At 47.1% G+C, this 17,294-nt stretch overlaps 1 protein-coding gene and 1 pseudogene across 1 annotated transcript; one reads left to right on the top strand and one right to left on the bottom strand.

Annotated features, from left to right (window-relative positions):
• The first annotated feature begins 396 nt into the window (after nucleotides 1–396).
• LOC134729526 (protein FAM136A-like) lies at nucleotides 397–1,706 on the top strand (annotated as a pseudogene).
• Nucleotides 1,707–3,206: 1,500 nt separating this feature from the next.
• Nucleotides 3,207–10,720, bottom strand: LOC100995944 (translational activator of cytochrome c oxidase 1). Its single transcript, XM_003811335.7, has 5 exons — nucleotides 10,206–10,720; nucleotides 6,938–7,044; nucleotides 5,132–5,259; nucleotides 4,108–4,285; nucleotides 3,207–3,770 (listed from the first exon to the last, which is right to left on the bottom strand). The coding sequence occupies exons 1-5, from the start codon at nucleotides 10,483–10,485 to the stop codon at nucleotides 3,570–3,572; spliced, it is 894 nt and encodes a 297-aa protein (XP_003811383.1). The 5' UTR covers nucleotides 10,486–10,720; the 3' UTR covers nucleotides 3,207–3,569.
• Nucleotides 10,721–17,294: the final 6,574 nt, after the last annotated feature.

Genomic DNA, 17,294 nt, shown 5'->3' with positions numbered 1-17,294 from the left:
CTCTTCAGTTCTCAGTGCCACATCATTTGGCATCAGAGATGAAAAGGATCTAGGGCTGGTTGTTCTCAGAACCAAGAAGCTTTCAAAACCAGCTTGTGGTAGCCCTTCTTGAGAGCAGCTCAGTCTTCTCATTGGTTCACTCTGACCAATCCCAGGATGCATAGGGACTCAGGCAAAGCAGGCCCTGGTAAGTCCCTTTTTTTTTTTTTTTTTGAAAGACAGAGGCTGGGCGCCATGGCTCATGCCTGTAATCCCAGCACTTTGGGAGGCCAAGGTGGACGGATCACCTAAGGTCAGGAGTTCGAGACCAGCCTGGCCAACATGGCCAAACCTGGTCTCTACTAAAGATACAAAAATTAGCCAGGGTGGCATGGTGCAGGGCGGTATGGGGACGCCATGGCCGAGCTGCAGCAGCTGTGGGTGCAGGAGGTGGTGGACTCCACGGTGAAGAGTCTGGAGAGAGAGAACATCTGGAAGATGCAGGGTCTCATGTTCCGGTGCAGCACCAGCTGTTGTGAGGACAGCCAGGCCTCCATACAGTAGGTGCGCCAGTACATCAAAGCACTGCCATGTGCCTCTGGCTCAAGCCCGGGCTTTGCTCACCAGTGAGTTGGAGAAGTTCCAGGACCACCTGGTCCGGTGCGCCATGCATTGCAACAACAAAGCCAAAGATTCAATGGATACTGGGAGTAAGGAGCTTCAGGTGAAGCAGCAGCTGGACGGTTGTGTGACCAAGTGTGTGGATGACCACACGCACCTCATCCCAACTATGGCCAAGAAGATGAAGGAGGCTCTCTTATCCATTGGGAAATAACAGTCTTTGCCAGTGGCCACTGGGGCTGAGGGCAAGAATATATTTTTTATAAGGAATTGGGAATTTTAGTCTTTTAAGCAAAGTTTATGAAGAAATGAAGGATGGCCACAAGTGTAAGACATATGTCACTTGCCTCTAGACACTGGTTCTTTTATGTTTCAGTCCTAAAAAATGAAATGGAAAAAAGTGGTGCTAAATTGGGTCAGAGATATTACAGGAGAGTTTTAGAGCTTATATATCCTATGGCCAGTGCTTGTCCTGCCAGTAAGGATCTCCCCTGTAACAAGCCAGAGCCGTCCAAGGCACTAGACTCTTCTTATTACACAGGTACCAACAGGCTGGCAGGTTAGAGTTGGTGGAGTTTGAGGAGAGGTATTTTCTCTTTGTTGCCAACATCCTGTTTACCAGAAGTGTCACCACACCATTTTCCGTAAGCTGTGAAACAAAATCCATGAGGTCACCCGCTTAGAAGGGCAAAAAAGTTTTCTGGGTCTTTGTTTTCTTGGTTTTGTGTAATTTATACAAGGCGATACAAATTGATTTTAAGATGTGGAATTGGGAGGGAGACTAGTTTGGATAAGAACTTTGAAAGTTTCCTTGAGGATCCCCATTTCTGGTCATCAAGATGTAGATGTAGATTTCTTAAAATTATTACATGCTGCATCTTTCAGCCTGGAGACCATGCAAAAACATGAGAGGTGATGACATACTAATTATGGGAAGCATAATTACTGGCTGATGGGCCGAGGCTGTGTGTAGCAAAATGACAGGACAATCTTGCAGTAACACTTTCCCGGTGAAGAGAAGGGGGTTTTGATTGTGATATATACTAGTATCTAGAAATGAACAGTAAAAGAAGAGCAGTTGGCTACTTGATTATAACAGAGTTATGAAGTACTGGATTTGGAAAAACCTGGTTTTTATAGAACAGATGGAATGAAAGCCTAAACCTAGCACTGCCTACTTAGCCCCCTGAATTAACAAAGCACAATTGAGACAAACCCTGGCAACAGGAAATCCAAGGGAGAAAAAGTAAGCAACTTGGGCTAGGATGAGCTGACTCCCTTATAGCAAAGGAGAGGCAGACCCCAGTACCAAAAACCATTTTTGCCTGGGGCTTTCGCAACTTGCAGTGTTCCTGCCCCGGCATGGCACGTTATTGTTTTGATAGCAACCTCATTGTATTTTCATCAACTTACTACTTGAAATGATAATATAGCCTGTCCATTTGCTGCTTCCAGGCTGTGTTATATTTTCCCGGTGGTTTGGTTTTAAAAATAAATGAAGTTTAATTTTCTCCCCTCCCCCCCCACAAAAAAATTAGCCGGGCATGGTGGTGCCTGCTTGTAATCCCAGCTACTTGGGAGGCTGAAGGAGGAGAATCACTTGAACCTGGGAGGTGGAGGTTGCAGTGAGCCAAGATCATGCTACTGCACTCCAGCCTGGGCCACAGAGCAAGACTCTGTCTCAAAAAAAAAGAGACAGACTCAGCCGGGCGTGGTGGCTCATGCCTGTAATCCCAGCACTTTGGGAGGCCGAGTGTGCAGACCACTTGAGCTCAGGAGCTCGACACCAATCTGGACAACATAGTGAAACCCCATCTCTACAAAAATATATATAAATTAGCTGGGCGTGGTGGCATGCACCTGTAGTTCTAGCTACTTGGGAGGCTGAGGTGGAAGGACTGCTTGAGTCCAGGAGGTCAAGGCTGCAATGAGCTGAGATTGTGCCACTGCTCTCCAGCCTGGGCAACAGAGTGAGACTCTGCCTCAAAAAAAAAAAAAAAAGAAGAGTTCTCACTCTGTCACCCAAGCTGGAATGCAATGGTGCAATCATAGCTCACTGTAGCCTTAGACTCCTGGGCTCAAGTGATCCTCCCGCCTCAGCCTCTCGAGTAGATGGGATTATAGGTGTGAGCCACTGCCAAGTCCCTTATCACTGGCACTTGATTTCCTACTGGGCTAGAACCTTAAGCTGTTTGGTGAAAGAAGGGCACAGAAGTCACACAAAGAGAGCAACAGATGCTTGCACAGCAGCTCACACTGCCCTGGGACAGCTCCAGTAAAGAGCAGTCCTGTGTTCAGGTCCTACCTTCTAGAGCAGGATCTAACACAGGACACCAGTTGAATAGTTTATGCTCTAGATAAGTACAGTTCTTGGTATATAGCTAGTGTTCCAGAAATATTAGTTGCATGAATGAATGACAGGTTTAGGCTGTAAGACCAGCATCAGACCATGGAGTGCCTAGATACAACTACATTTCTATGGCCAATTAAAAAAATAATCCTGGGATTGGAGTAGTAGAGCTAAGCCTAGGGACTTGAAAGTTAGTCCAGAGGATCCCAACAGCTGGACACAAACTCAGGAAGACTCAAGAGCCATACAACAGCAATGCAGCAACCAATAATCACCGTTATTATTAAGAGCAGTTTCTAGTACAGAGCGCCTCAGGGCACTTACAATCCCCACAGAGGCCAGCTACCCAACATCAGAGTCTGACCAGCTGGGTGGTCCTGCCCTGCATCCGAGAGGGTGTCGGGACACTCATCCAGATGGCTCTGAGACAGCAGCAGAGCTGACAAGGAGGCCCCACAAGTGAGATTCCTTTGGCTTCAAGGTCGCAAGTCCTGGCCTTGGGCCTCCTGGCCTGCTGAGCCTCCCACCGGCTTTACCCTCAGAGATTGCTGCAGAAGCCTGTGTGCTGGAATGGGCTGCCACATTTCTAGGAAGGAACCCGGGGGCACATGTAGCCTGGTTATTCAATGTTATCATAGACGTGAATCACATCCTCGTGGTTGCTGAGAGCCTGAATGAGATGTGCGGCCTGTTCCAGGTCGGGCTCAGCCAGCTGCACCTTTGAGTTGGGAATGAACTCTAGTGCACAGGACACAGAACACAGGCCCAGGGAGTCCAGCTTCTTCCTCACTTGGTGCAGTGAAGAGGCATCACAAATAAACTAGGGATAAAGGAAAGTCAGGAGGTGAGGAGCCAGGAGGTAATGAGACAAAGCCACACAGGACCTTGCAAAGTCCTGAATGTCAGTACTGGAATGGATCACTGGGTTTGAGCTCTTCACTGGCAGGGACATCGTTTTCAATGTTTTGACTCTTTCTTTCTCATAGTCCTCACTAGAGTCGGTCCTATTCAGTATTCACTTAATAAATGTTTGTACAATATGTGAACTGTCTCACCTATACCCTGGGGCACATGAAGGAAGAAACCAAGAGGCATGCGTAAGGCATCTATCAGGGTCCTCCCGGAAGCCCACCAAACACCCATGTTTTCATGCTTACTTTAAAAACGTTCCTTTCTTCTTCATCTTCAGTTTCCTTGACATCCTCAGCTCCTGCTTCGATTGCCATCTCCAGGGCACGCTCTAGGTTCACAGCCTTCTTCTCTCTGTCCTCCACTTCAACCACAATCACCCCCTTTTTGTCAAAAGAGTGACGAGCTCCTACAGCCATCACTCCTCTGACAGGGAAGGAAACAGGCTGGCATGAGTGGATGCCTCTAGAAGCTCAGCCTCCATAAAGCTCATCATTCTATCGCTGTCTCTTTCTCACCCAGTCTATGAAGTACACACAGACATGGAGCAGATCGCATTCTCAAGGAGAAAATGCAGCTGCTGCTGGGTAAGGGAACAGCCCAAGAATGTCCCACGCTCGATTTTCTGCCCTGATTGCAGTTGGGAGGAAGCAGACTTAGCTGATAATTTCCTGTGCCATTAAGATGCCAGTCCTGGTGGAGCATTTTAAGACTTGGGCATTATATGGCTACAGATGGGGATAATAGGACAAAGATCCCCTTCTACATCTGATGAACAAGTCTTTGGGATCCTGCTAGTAGAGACTACATTAAGGGAAAGTCAATTAACTCATTGGATTCTGCTAAGGAGCAAGTGTGCTTAAAACCCGAAACATGGCCAGGCATGGTGGCTCCCAGCACTTTGGGAGGCTGAGGCAGGTGGATCACCTGAGATCAGGAGTTCAAGACTAGTCTGGCCAACATGATGAAACCCTGTCATCTCTACTAAAAATACAAAAATTAGCTGGGCATGGCTGTGGGTATCTTTAATCCCAGCTACTCAGGAGGCTGAGGCAGGAGAATCACTTGAACCCAGAAGGCAGAGGTTGCAGTGAGCCAAGATCATGCCATTGCACTCCAGCCTGGGCGACAAGAGTGAGACTCCGTCTCAAAAAACAAAAAAAACAAAAAACAAAACCCTGAAACACTAGCAGAGATCAACAGTACTTGCCTTGCAGAGAATTGGAACATAAAGGCTCTGTCCCCTACCACTCCTCCCAGACGTACACTTACCCATTCTTATTCAGGATATGTCTAATGTCTGCTTGACACTTGTGGCTACTGTTAGATAACGCCTCGATGAGCAGAGAAGAGCCACCAGGGCCTCGACCCTCATACAGCAAATAAGTGTCCTTGGATTTCTGCAATAAACAACACAAGCACATTTTCCTGTTTCCCAATTCCTTCCCACATGTCAGCCCAGAACCACAAGTATCGCAAAACTAACTCCATGGGATGGGCTCTCTAGGCTGGAGCCTGAGCTCTCAATCTTTATTTTTGTCCCCACCCTCTAACCAACTTTTGAGGTAACAGGAAGTACTACCCCTAACTTGGAAGGAGTCTGTTTCTCCGGTCCCTGAACAATCCATCAGCCATCTCTCAGCTTTGCTTCCTACCATCCCTAACCAAATGCCACATCTAGTCCCTACCCAATCCCACTCAGACTCATCCTCCTACACCCCCATCCTGTAAGAAACCCGCCGGTCAAGTCTCAAGGTCCCTACCCTGGGCTGCTGAGTACTGCTGTGAAAAATCACACACCTAGGCCTTGTTGTAAGAGCTGCTGAAAACAGCATGGTCTCAAAATTCAAATAATTAATCCAGAGCTCTAGGGACTAATCTCTTCTGGACCTTCCATGCCCCTACTCATCCCTTGTCCATGTATTCAATATTCCCCACTCCAAGCACCCTGTCCTGCAACTTTCCAGGAATTCTCAACTCATAACTTCTCCTTTCCTCTTTCACAAAGGTAAAAAGGGCCACTAGGTGGGGAAAATAGTTGCTGTCTCCACCACCTTCTCTGCACCACGGCCTACATGAAGGCAATAAGCATAACGGTTAGAGCACAGGCTCTAAAGTCTGACTATCTGGTTTCAAGTCTGTCATTTTCTATGTGACTTGAGTCAAGTCACCTAACATTCCTGTGCCTCAGTTTCTACTTACGGTGGTTTTGAGGATTCGATGAGATAACACACATAGAGTTTTTATCCATGCTTAGCCTGCAGGAAGCACTCAATAATTTTGAGCTATTAAGATAACTATTACTTCCTCAGAGCCTCCCTACCTGCCCCAGAGAAAGGTGTACCCTTACATGGACTCTATATACCTGCCCCTCCCACCATCTCTATCACCCCCATCCTCTCCCTTTCTACTGGCTTTTCTCCTTTAGGGCATAAACATCTGAAAAACAAACACTTCCTCCACCTAACATAAGGGCTTTCTCCCACACTGCCCTTTCTTTCTATAATACCTCATCTCCCTACAACTTGGCTGAGCAGTCCCGGTCTTGACTGTATGGCCCTGCATACTGCCTATGCATCCTACTCCCAGTTGTGCTCCTAGAACCAATGACCAAGGACGGTGAGCTCTCAAAAGACTCTAGGCTGAGGGCGTCAACTACATTGCTACCGTTCTCTCTGATAATTTTTTTTTTTTTTTTTTTTTTTGAGACAGAGTCTCGCTCTGTCGCCCAGGCTGGAGTGCAGTGGTGCAATCTCGGCTCACCGCAATCTCTACCTCCTGGGTTCAAGCGATCCTCCACCTCAGCCTCCCCAGTAGCTGGGATTACAAGCATATGCCACCACGCCCAGCTAATTTTTGTATTTTTAGTAGAGATGGAGTTTCACCATGCTGGCCAGGCTGGTCTCCAAACTCCTGGCCTCAAGTGATCCACCCACCTTAGCCTCCCAAAGTGCTGGGATTATAGTCGTGAGCCACTGCACTTGGCCCCTCTGATAATTTACGGTGTGTTTGTTGGCCATCCAGACATGAGCCCGGTAGAGGCTGTGATCAATAAAAAGCATGTCAAACAGTACACACCTCCATTTTCAGCGCTGTCTCAATCGTTGACTTGGGCATATGTTTGCTGCGACACACCTCTAAGATATTGGCCAGGTTGCTGTTGTGCTCAGGGTTGGGGCCTCCTTCTGAGATTTAAAGAAAAAAAAAAAAAGAGTGAGCAAAGACATCTCATTACAACATGGGAGAAAAAAAGGGATTTCCAGCCCCACCAAGCCAAAGGAGTGGCAAATCACCATTTAGCTCCCAGTTACCTTAGAATACCTTAACTAGTGTTTCAGTGGGATACGGAGAAGTATTTTTGGGTTTTTTTGGTTTGTTTTTTGAGATGGAGTCTCACTCTGTTGCTGGCTGGAGTGCAGTGGCACGATCTTGGCTCACTGCAACATCCACCTCCTGGGTTCAAGTGATTCTCCTGCCTCAGCCTCCCGAGTAGCTGGGATTACAGGTGCACACCACCACACCCGGCTAATTTTTGTATTTTTAGTAGAGACCAGGTTTCGCCATGTTGGCCAGGCTGGTCTCGAACTCCTGACCTCAGGTGATCCACACACCTTGGCCTCCGAAAGTGCTGGGATTACAAGTGTGAGCCACTGCGCCTGGCCTGGATAAGTATTTTGGAAAAGTACTTTCTTTTTTTTTTTTGAGACAAAGTCTCACTTTGTCACCCAGGCTGGAGTGCAGTGGCATGATTTTAGCTCACTGTAGCCTCAACCTCCAGGGTTCGAGCGATCCTCCTGCCTCAGCCTCCCAAGTAGCTGGGACCACTGGTGTGCACCACCACACCCAGGTAATTTTTTTCGTATTTTTTGTAGATTCAGGTTTTCACCATGTCGCCCAGGCTGGTCTCAAACTCCTGAGCTCAAGTGATCTGCCTGACTCGGCCTCCCAAAGTGCCAGGATTACAGGTGTGGGCCACCATGTCTGGCCAGAAAAGACCCTTTTTTCTGAGACAGAGTCTCACTCTGTCATCCATGCTGGAGTGCAGTGGCATGATCTTGGCTTATCTTGGCTCACTGCAACCTCCCACTCCCGGGTTCAAGGGATTCTCCTGCCTCAGCCTCCTAAGTAGCTGGGATTACAGGTGTCTGCCACCACGCCCAGCTAATTTTTGTATTTTTAGTAGAGATGAGGTTTCACCACATTGGCCAGGTTGGTCTCGAACTCCTGACCTCAAGTGATCCACTCACCTTGGCCTTCCAAAGTGCTGGGGTTACAGGCATGAGGCACCGTTCCTGGCCAGAACTTTCTAATTCATTGTCTTTAGGGATGGTTTTCATTCTGCTAGGTTTCAGCGATCTCTACTTTGTGTCAGATGAAGAAGGGTTATGGATGGTAACAACACTTCCTGGACTCATTACTGCTCTTACTCTACTACTTTGTGCATAATAATTATTTTTATTTTATTTTATTTTTATTATTTTTTTTTGAGACAGAGTTTTCCTCTGTTGCCCAGGCTGGAGTGCAGTGGTGTAATCTCGGCTCACTGCAAGCTCCGCCTTCCGGGTTCACGCCATTCTCCTGCCTCAGCCTCCTGAGTAGCTGGGACTACAGGCGCCCGCCACCACCACGCCTGGCTAATTTTTTTGTATTGTTAGTAGAGACGGGGTTTCACCGTGTTAGCCAGGATGGTCTCGATCTCCTGACCTCGTGATCCGCTGGCCTCAGCCTCCCAAAGTGTTGAGATTACAGGTGTGAGCCACGGCGCCCAGCACTTTGTGCATAATTATTGAAATGTTCACATGACATTGTAATCTGAGGGTAGGGGCTGTATCTCATCATCTTTGTAGTACCAATGGCATGCCTGGCACAAAATAAACACAAGTTGGTTGAACTTCATTGGCACGCAGTGGCTGATGCCTGCAATCCCAGCACTTTGGGAGGTGGAGGTGGGTGGATCATTTGAGGTCAGGAGTTCGAGACCAGCCTGGCCAACATGGTGAAACCCTGTCTCTACTAAAAATACAAAAAAATTTAGCCAGGCATGGTGGTGCACACTTGTAGTCCCAGCTACTCCGGAGGCTAAAGCAGGAGAATCACTTGAGCCTGGGAGGTGGAGGTTGCAATGGGCCAAGATCACGCCACTGCACTCTACCCTGGGTGACAGAGTGAGACTCTGTCTCAAAATAAATAAACAAATAAATAAATAAATGTTGCTTGAACTTAATATCAAGAATTTTGAAGAAAAGGAAGCAAACAAATACCAGGCATGAGCTGAGGGGGTAAATTAACATTAACTGAATGTCAATGATGTGCCATAAACCATAAACTACCTCAAGGTGGGTATTATCCTTGTTTCAGGGAAACTCAAGCTACTTGTTCAAGGTTAGTCAGTGACAGAAACCAGTCTTCCTGACTCCAAAGTCCACAGTTTCTCTCTCTTTTTTTTTTTTTTTTTTTTTTTTTTGAGATGGAGTCTTGCTCTGTCACCCAGGCTGGATGGAGTACAGTAGAGCAATCTCGCTTACTGCAGCCTCCAACTCCTGGGTTCAAGCAATTCTCCTGCTTCAGCCTCCCGAGTAGCCAGCATTACAGGCGTGCACCACCATGCCTGGCTAATGTTTTTTTTTTTATGCTATTTTTAGTAGACACAGGGTTTCCCCATGTTGGCCAGGCTAGTCCTTAACTCCTGACCTCAAGTGATCTGCCCGCCTCTGGCCTGGGATTACAGGCTGAGCCACTGCGCCCAGTCCAAAGTCCATGCTTTCTACAGGACTTTTCCTTTGCTCCTACAGATGTCTGGCCCTAAACAGAAAAAAAGCCTTTTCAGTGTGGCGACCTAAGGGAGAAAAGACATGGCTGCAAATCTACCTTCCAAGGAAATGTGTCTTGGGGAAACATTAATGAAGCAAACTAAGGCCTAAGCACTTAAGTAACAGCTTTACTCAGTGCCCCTGCCACAACCAATAAGGTACTTGAGGCGACTTCAGAGGGGTTGATTTGTCTCTTCAGGAGAGACACACATCTGCCCTGACTCTTAGGGCTTGTTGCTATTAAGTACCCAGCTAGACTAGGATGAAGTCACTTCTACCTTACCGGCTTATCTTCTTAAGAGCAGCTCCCTCTCTGACAAACTGGCCAGATGCTCAGCGTCTGGAAAGGTGAGTGAGAACCTTCAACGTAGGGTAGGTGTTTTGAGGATTTATGAGGTGGGCAATGGTGGGTACTGGGGAAGGAAAACAAAGTGAAGGGCCGGAGATCTAGGTGGGCCCAACTCCGAGAGGCAAGCGAGGCTGCGGGCACTGAGAGGGCAGCGGCAGCCAGTGCTGGGTGACCGTCAGGGTCTCACCTTTCACTGCCAGGCGGATGTTCAAACAGAGTTTGGAAAAGATGCGACTCCTTTCGACGTCCTTCGGACCCTTGATGTGCCTGACTTTGGACCACTTGTTGTGCCCGGCGGGGACAGCCGCGGTGAAGTGCAGCGTCCTGCCCGGAGCGGCACCACAGCCCCGGGGCTCGGGGTGGGAGGGCCGGGGGTCGCGCGGAGGAGCCGCCCTGACCCCGGGGCCTCGTGCCAGCAAGCATAGGGCAGCGGCCCTGCTTAGGCTGGCAGCAGCCCAAGCCGCCATCGGTCCCGACCTGGGGTTCAAGCTGCTAGCAGCAGCGGCCAACGCCGGCGCGTCTCTTCCACTGCCGGAACAAGCAGTTCCGGACCCCGCGGCCGCCTATGCCGGTCACCTGAGACCCAAAGGCTTGGGCCCGCCCGGGGCGGCTCAACAGCTAATGACCCTACACCGTCCCCTCGGCACCCGGGACTGGGGGCCCTTGATGGCATAGCACACTTCCTTTACCGGGTTCGCTCCAAAAACACGTCCCCACTGCCCGCAAAGTCCGTTCCGTGGCTGCACGGTACTCGCTCCTCTCTTGCCCTTGAGCAGATCTAGTTAGTGCTCAAGCCCTCCCGGTTGCCTAGAGAGTGCCGGACTTTGTTTCTCATAATGTTCTAGTGGAGACACATCTGAGTTACGAAACTGACTTTGCTTCCAAATTGCTGCCTAAATCTGAGCAAGTCCAGAATGATATTTTGTTGTTGCCTCATTGTACTGGGAAAGAAACTGCTGCCAGAGAAGTGAATTGCCCAAATGTTTAATCTCTCTGAACGTCTTCCCTATTTATAAATAAGGATCTAATATTTGCTTTATCAACATAGGAAAGTTGGAAACACAAAATGAGCCCTTAGAGCTTTAAAGTAATAAAGTTTTACGTAAATAGCCACAGTGCACTTAAGCCCCTAGATGCAAGAGATGGTTTGGGACAGACTCAGATGAGTCACAGGCCTTTGGGAGAGGGAGAATGATCAGACAAGCCCTTTGGAGCTAAACTCCCCTCTTCATTTTCTCTCTGCTGTCTCGAAAGAGAAAACCGAATCCGTTAGAAGATGGAGAGAAACAAAGCAGCAGCTGCTGAAAAGCTTTGTAGTGACTCCCATGCTGGTGAGATTAAGTCCAAAGGGCATGACATATCAGGTAGAGAAGCAGGACAGCCGGGCGCGGTGGCTCACGCCTGTAATCCCAGCACTTTGGGAGGGTGAGGCAGACGGATCGCTAGGTCAGGAGTGCCAGACCAGTCTGATCAACATGGTGAAACCCCGTCTCTACTAAAAATACAAAAAAAATTAGCCGGCCGTGGTGGCGCGCGCCTGTAATGCCAGCTACTCAGGAGGATGAGGCAGGAGAATCGCTTGAACTCGGGAGGAGGAGGTTGCAGTGAGCCGAGATCGCGCCACTGCACTCCAGCCTGTGCGACAGAGCGAGAATCCATCTTAAAAAAAAAAAAGAGAGAGAGAGAGAGAGAAGCAGGACAGTGTGAAGTCCAAGCTTGTGCCCTCTGCAGTTAGACTGGGTGGCTTCAAACCCTGGTTGTTCCATTTTCTAGTGTATCCTTGGGCAAGTTCCTTTACTTTCCTGTTTCAGTTTCCTTACCATAGAATGGCCTTGTGAGGACTAAATGGGATAATGGATGCAAAGCACAAAAGCATAGATTTTTGATTTTTTATTATATAAGAACCTCCATGGGGCTGGGTGCGGTGGCTCACGCCTGTAATCCTAGCACTTTGGGAGGCCAAGGCTGGCAGATCACTTGAGGTCAGGAGTTCGAGACCAGCCTGGTCAACATGGTGAAACCCCGTCTCTACTAAAAATACAAAAATTAGCCAGGTGCGGTGGGTGCCCATAGCCCTTCATACATGCTTGCACCTTAGCACTTACCTTTTAAAAAAATATCAAAATGTTTATATCTGTTTCTACCGTAATACTAAATTCTCTGAGAGTAGGACTGTACTTCCTATGCCCAACACAGTTCTCATTTTTAAAAAAATTAACAGCTTTGACATATTTCACAGATCACACAGATCACCAATTCAAAGTGTACAATGTGTTATAGAATATTCAGAGCTGTGCACAATTGATTTTACATTTTCATCATCCCCAAAAGAAGTCCTGTACCCATTAACAATCATTCCCTATTTCCCCCCAATTCCCGCAGCCCTAGGCAATCACCAATTTACTTCTGTCTCTGTGGGTTTGCCTCTTCTGGACATTTAATATGAATGGGCCCAAACGCTATGTGGCCTTTGGTAACTGGCTTCTTTCACTTAGCATGATGTTTTCAGGATTCTTGCATGTTGTAGCATGTATCAGTATTTCATTTCTATTGCCAAATAATATTCCATTGTATGAATATACCAAGTTTTATTTATCCATTCATCAGGCAATGGACATGTGGTTGTTTCCACCTTCTATGATGAATAATGAGGCTGTGAACATTCATGTACACATTGCTGTGTGGACGTATGTTTTCACTTCTTTTAGTTATATACCTAGGAGTGGAATTGCTGGGTCATATCATAACTATGTTTAACCTTTTGTGGGATTGCCAGACTGTCTTCTAAAGTGGTTGTATCATTTTACATTCCCACCAGCAATATATGAGGGTTTAATTTCTCCATATTATGAATTTTTTTTTTTTCTGCTTTGTTACCCAGGCTAGAGTCCAGTGGAGCAATCATAGCTGACTGCAGCATAGAACTCCTGGGCTCAAGCGATCTTCCCATCTCAGTCTCCCAAGTAGATGAGATTACAGGTGCGAGCCACTGGCTAAATTTGTTATTCTTTTTGACTACAGCTATCACCATCCTTGTGGGTGAGAAGTATTATCTCATTGTGGTTTTGATTGTATTTCCTGAATGACTACTAATGGTAAGCATCTTTTCATGTGCTTATCAGCCATTCATATATAGTATTACTTTTTGCAATTTAAAAATAGTTTATTCAGGCCAGGCGTGGTGGCTCACACCTGTAATCCCAGCACTTTGGGAGGCTGATTTGGGGCAGATAATGAGGTCAGGAGATCGAGACCATCTTGGCTAACACGGTGAAACCCCGTCTCTACTAATAATACAAAAAATTAGCTAGGTGTGGTGGCACACGCCTGTAGTCCCAGCTACTCAGGAGGCTGAGGCAGGAGAATCGCTTGAACCCAGGAGGCGGAGGTTGCAGTGAGCCGAGATCGCGCCACTGCACTTGAGCCTCGGTGACAGAGCGAGACTCCATCTCAAAAAAAAAGAAAAAATATATATATATAATATTTACTTTGAGAAGCAAAAATCAAATTAATGGAATTTGTAATCACAAATAAGTGTAGAGGCTAAAACAAGGTTTGAGATTGCCCTAGTCCAGTCAGCCTGAGACCAGCAAGGGAAACCTATAGTCCCACAGAGTTAGGCTTATCAACTCACTGCAACAAGGGAGACCACACCAGAGGAATGGTGAAGTGTCTTACCGAAGAAAAAACTGGTCATAGGATTATGGCGAAGGGTGGAAGTTAGGTGAAAAATTAGAGTTAGGCTCAAAGAAACACAGACCTGTGTGAAAGGCGGATTAAGATCAGCTGGACTACCAAGTGGACCCAGGGGATCAGTTTCCCTGGAAAGTACAAAGTCAAGGTAAATGTGGACTGTTGTGTTCAGAAGCCCCTGCTCTGAAGCGCAATACCTGGCCTGGAAATCAAGGCTGCTTCTCTGTCAGAGTGACTCAGCTCCTCCAAGCAAGACTGACTATAAGCCTTAATTCTCACAAATACAATTGCAAACAGCAAACTTTGTCAGCCTATGATTTTGGAGAATGAAATTTCTCGGTGAATTTTTTTAAAACAGTAGTCACTCAGGGAGTTGTTATGACACTTTATGTTGCCAAAAAAAGAAAAAAAAGTTGCAGTGTGTTCTTGATAGAGGTACTATATCCTGTTAACTGTGCAGCTGGTTTTATCTGTCTGTGCATCTGTGATGAATGGCAGGGCAGATTTTAACTCTCTCAGTCTGAGTTAATAGCCACCTTTCAAGATAAATTCATAGTTGACTGAACCATCTCTAGACGCCTGGCTGTCAGGATCACTGAAATCACTTAACTAACAATGAGCCTTGGAAGCTAAAGACTGGCTACAAGTATCATTCCATTAGGTTTGACCATGTGTTGCCCAGTACTAACAGCTCTCAATGAATGAGATTACATTAGTTATTAGTCCAGATACTTAGCCGATTTGCTGGTATGGCTGAGACATAACTATTCACTACTTCACTTCCTCTTCCAGGGTACACAGGAAGACTACATTTCTTGACTTGACCTTCCTTGCAGTTGGCAGATAGGAGCAAAAGTGAGTAAGCCACTTCCAGGCCCATCCTGAAAAATGTACTCCCTCCCACCCCCCATAAGCAACCTGGAGGTCACACGTTTATTTTCATTATTTTTTGAGATGGAGTCTTGCTCTGTTGCCCAGGCTGAAGTGCAGTGGTGCGATCTTGGCTCACTGCAACCTCCACCTCCCGGGTTCAAGCTATTCTCCTGCCTCAGCTTCCCAAGTAGCTGGGACAACAGGCGTGCGCCACCATGCCTAGCTAATTTTTGTATTTTTAGTACAGATAGGGTTTCACCATGTTGGCCAGGCTGGTCTCGAACTCCTGACCTCAAGCTATCTGCCCCCCTCAGCCTTCCAAAGTGCTGGGATTAGAGAGTTGAGCCACTGCACCCGGCCCAGAGGACTTTGTGTAAGCAAAAAATAAGCTTTTGTAGTGCTCAGTTTCTGAGATTTGGGGGGTTTTGCTGCAGCATAGGCTAGCCTATAAATAGTATTACTCTCTGTTTTCTCCTTAAAAACCAGACAGCAGGACTCATGTGTTTCTCACAAAATATACATTGTCAGACCATATAGCAGCACAGTTCCAAAGGACCAGCAGGTACTCATAAAACTTAAATTCTCGGCCAGGCACGGTGGCTTATGCCTGTAATCCCAGCACTTTGGGAGGCCGAGGTGGGTGGATCATCTGAGGTCGGGAGTTTGAGACCAGCCTGACCAACATGATGAAACCCCATCTCTACTAAAAATATAAAATTAGCCAGGCGTGGTGGCACATGCCTGTAGTCCCAGCTACTCAGGAGGCTGAGACAAGAGAATCGCTTGAACCCGGGAGACGGAGGTTGCGATGAGCCGAGATCGCGCCATTGCACTCCAGCCTGGGCAACAAGAGCGAAATTCTGTCTGAAAAAAAAAAAAAAATTAAATTCTCAAGAGCAGATACTTCCCTTCACAGATCCACTGCCACCGGCTCCATATCAGCTGACACAATGGCAGGTACTTACCGAATACAGGTTCACGGAACCAATCAGTTTGCCTTTCTTTTCTTCCTTCACAGTGGCCCAACATGAAGAATAAAAATAAAAATAAATGGGGGTAGTATTTCATCCAGGACACACAGCATTTGAAGAGCAGTGGGATAGGAACTCCCCCACCCTACCGTGTGGGGCATAGGTTTGGGAAATTAGCAGGGACTTGGACATTCCTAGTCAGCCATCAGAACCTGTCCAAATCCAAAAGATCTGGTAGTTATTTCTCTGTCCTCCTTCACAACCAATAAATTACTGAATGCTGATGACTGCATCCCTCTTCACTTGTGCCCTGTCCTCTCCATCCTTGCCGTGGCTGCTGCTGCCGCCGCCGCCTTAGTTCAGGGTTTTTCTCTCACCCTATAAGAAGGAAGAGGCACTTTTTCATTGCCTATCCTTCTAAAATGCAATTCTGATGACTCCTCTCTGTGTATGTTTTCCAGGATCATACAGAAGTGTAATGTCTAAGATTTCTGCAAAGCGGGAGACTTTCCCTGCCCTGGCTCCCGTATACATCTCTAGCTACATTTCCCACTATTCACCCCACCTCAACCTGCAATTCTCTAAATATGACCATACTTTCTTGCCTCCATAGATTTGCACATGGGTGTTCTCTCTGCCTTAAAGGACATTCCCTATTTCCAGATAACTCCTACTCAGCCTTCAAAACCCAGCTTAGGCATCCATCTTAAGTAGTTTTCGCTGACCCCATGTGGCTCCCACACAGGCAGAGGTGATCACCTCCTCCTGAGGGGTGATGCCTAAACACATCCATTATCGCACAACAATGCAAGTTATTTGGTTTTTTTGTTTTTTGTCTTTTAAAAATTTGGGTGGGAGGGGGTAGGGATAAAAGACTACCAATTGGGTACAGTGTACACTGCTCGGGTGATGGGTGCACCAAAATCTCAGAAATCACCATTAAAAAAACTTATTATCCACATAACCAAAAACCACTTGTTCCTCCAAAACTATTAAAATAAAATAAATGCCAGGTGCGGTGGCTCACACCTGTAATCCCAACACTTTGGGAAGCTGAGGCAGGCGTATCACAAGGTCAGGAGTTCAAGACCAACCTGACCAACACGGTGAAACCCCGTCTTTACTAACAATACAAAAATCAGTCGGGTGTTGTGGCACATGCCTGTAATCTCAGCTACTCAGGAGGCTGAGGCAGGAGAATAGCTTGAACCGGGAGGTGGAGGTTGCAGTGAGCCGAGATCGCGCCATTGCACTCCAGCCTGGGTGACAGAGCGAGACCCCGTCTCAAAAAAAAAGAAAAAGAAAAAAGAAATGCAAAAAAAAAAGATTTGTCTTAGATCTTAGTCTGGCTAAAAAAAAAAATTTTTTTTAATAAAAATTACTGATTGATTGAGACAGGGTCTTGCTATGTTGCCAAGGCTGGTCTTGAACTCCTGGCCTCAAGTGATCCTCCCACCTCAGCCACCCCCGTGCCTCAGCTGGGATCACAGACCACTGTGCCCGGCCACAAGTATTTATGTAGATGTCTCCTCTGGTAGACTGCAACCAACTTGAGGGCCATGTCCCCCGGCATAGAGGAGGTACTCCACTGAATTAACAAGTGAATGACTAAACAGGATATAAAAGGTGATGAGTAGACTGCCCGGCTCGGGCTGGAGCACTGCCACTGTCTATGGAACATGACCAAAGTGACAAAATGGGAAGAACTGAATTAGTCACAAAAAGAAATTCAGTCAATC

Source organism: Pan paniscus, chromosome 19 (assembly GCF_029289425.2).
Source record: "Pan paniscus chromosome 19, NHGRI_mPanPan1-v2.0_pri, whole genome shotgun sequence".
NCBI classification, from domain to species: domain Eukaryota; kingdom Metazoa; phylum Chordata; class Mammalia; order Primates; family Hominidae; genus Pan; species Pan paniscus.
The sequence above is the reverse complement of the archived record's forward strand: the minus strand, read 5'-3'. Positions and strand labels throughout refer to the sequence as shown.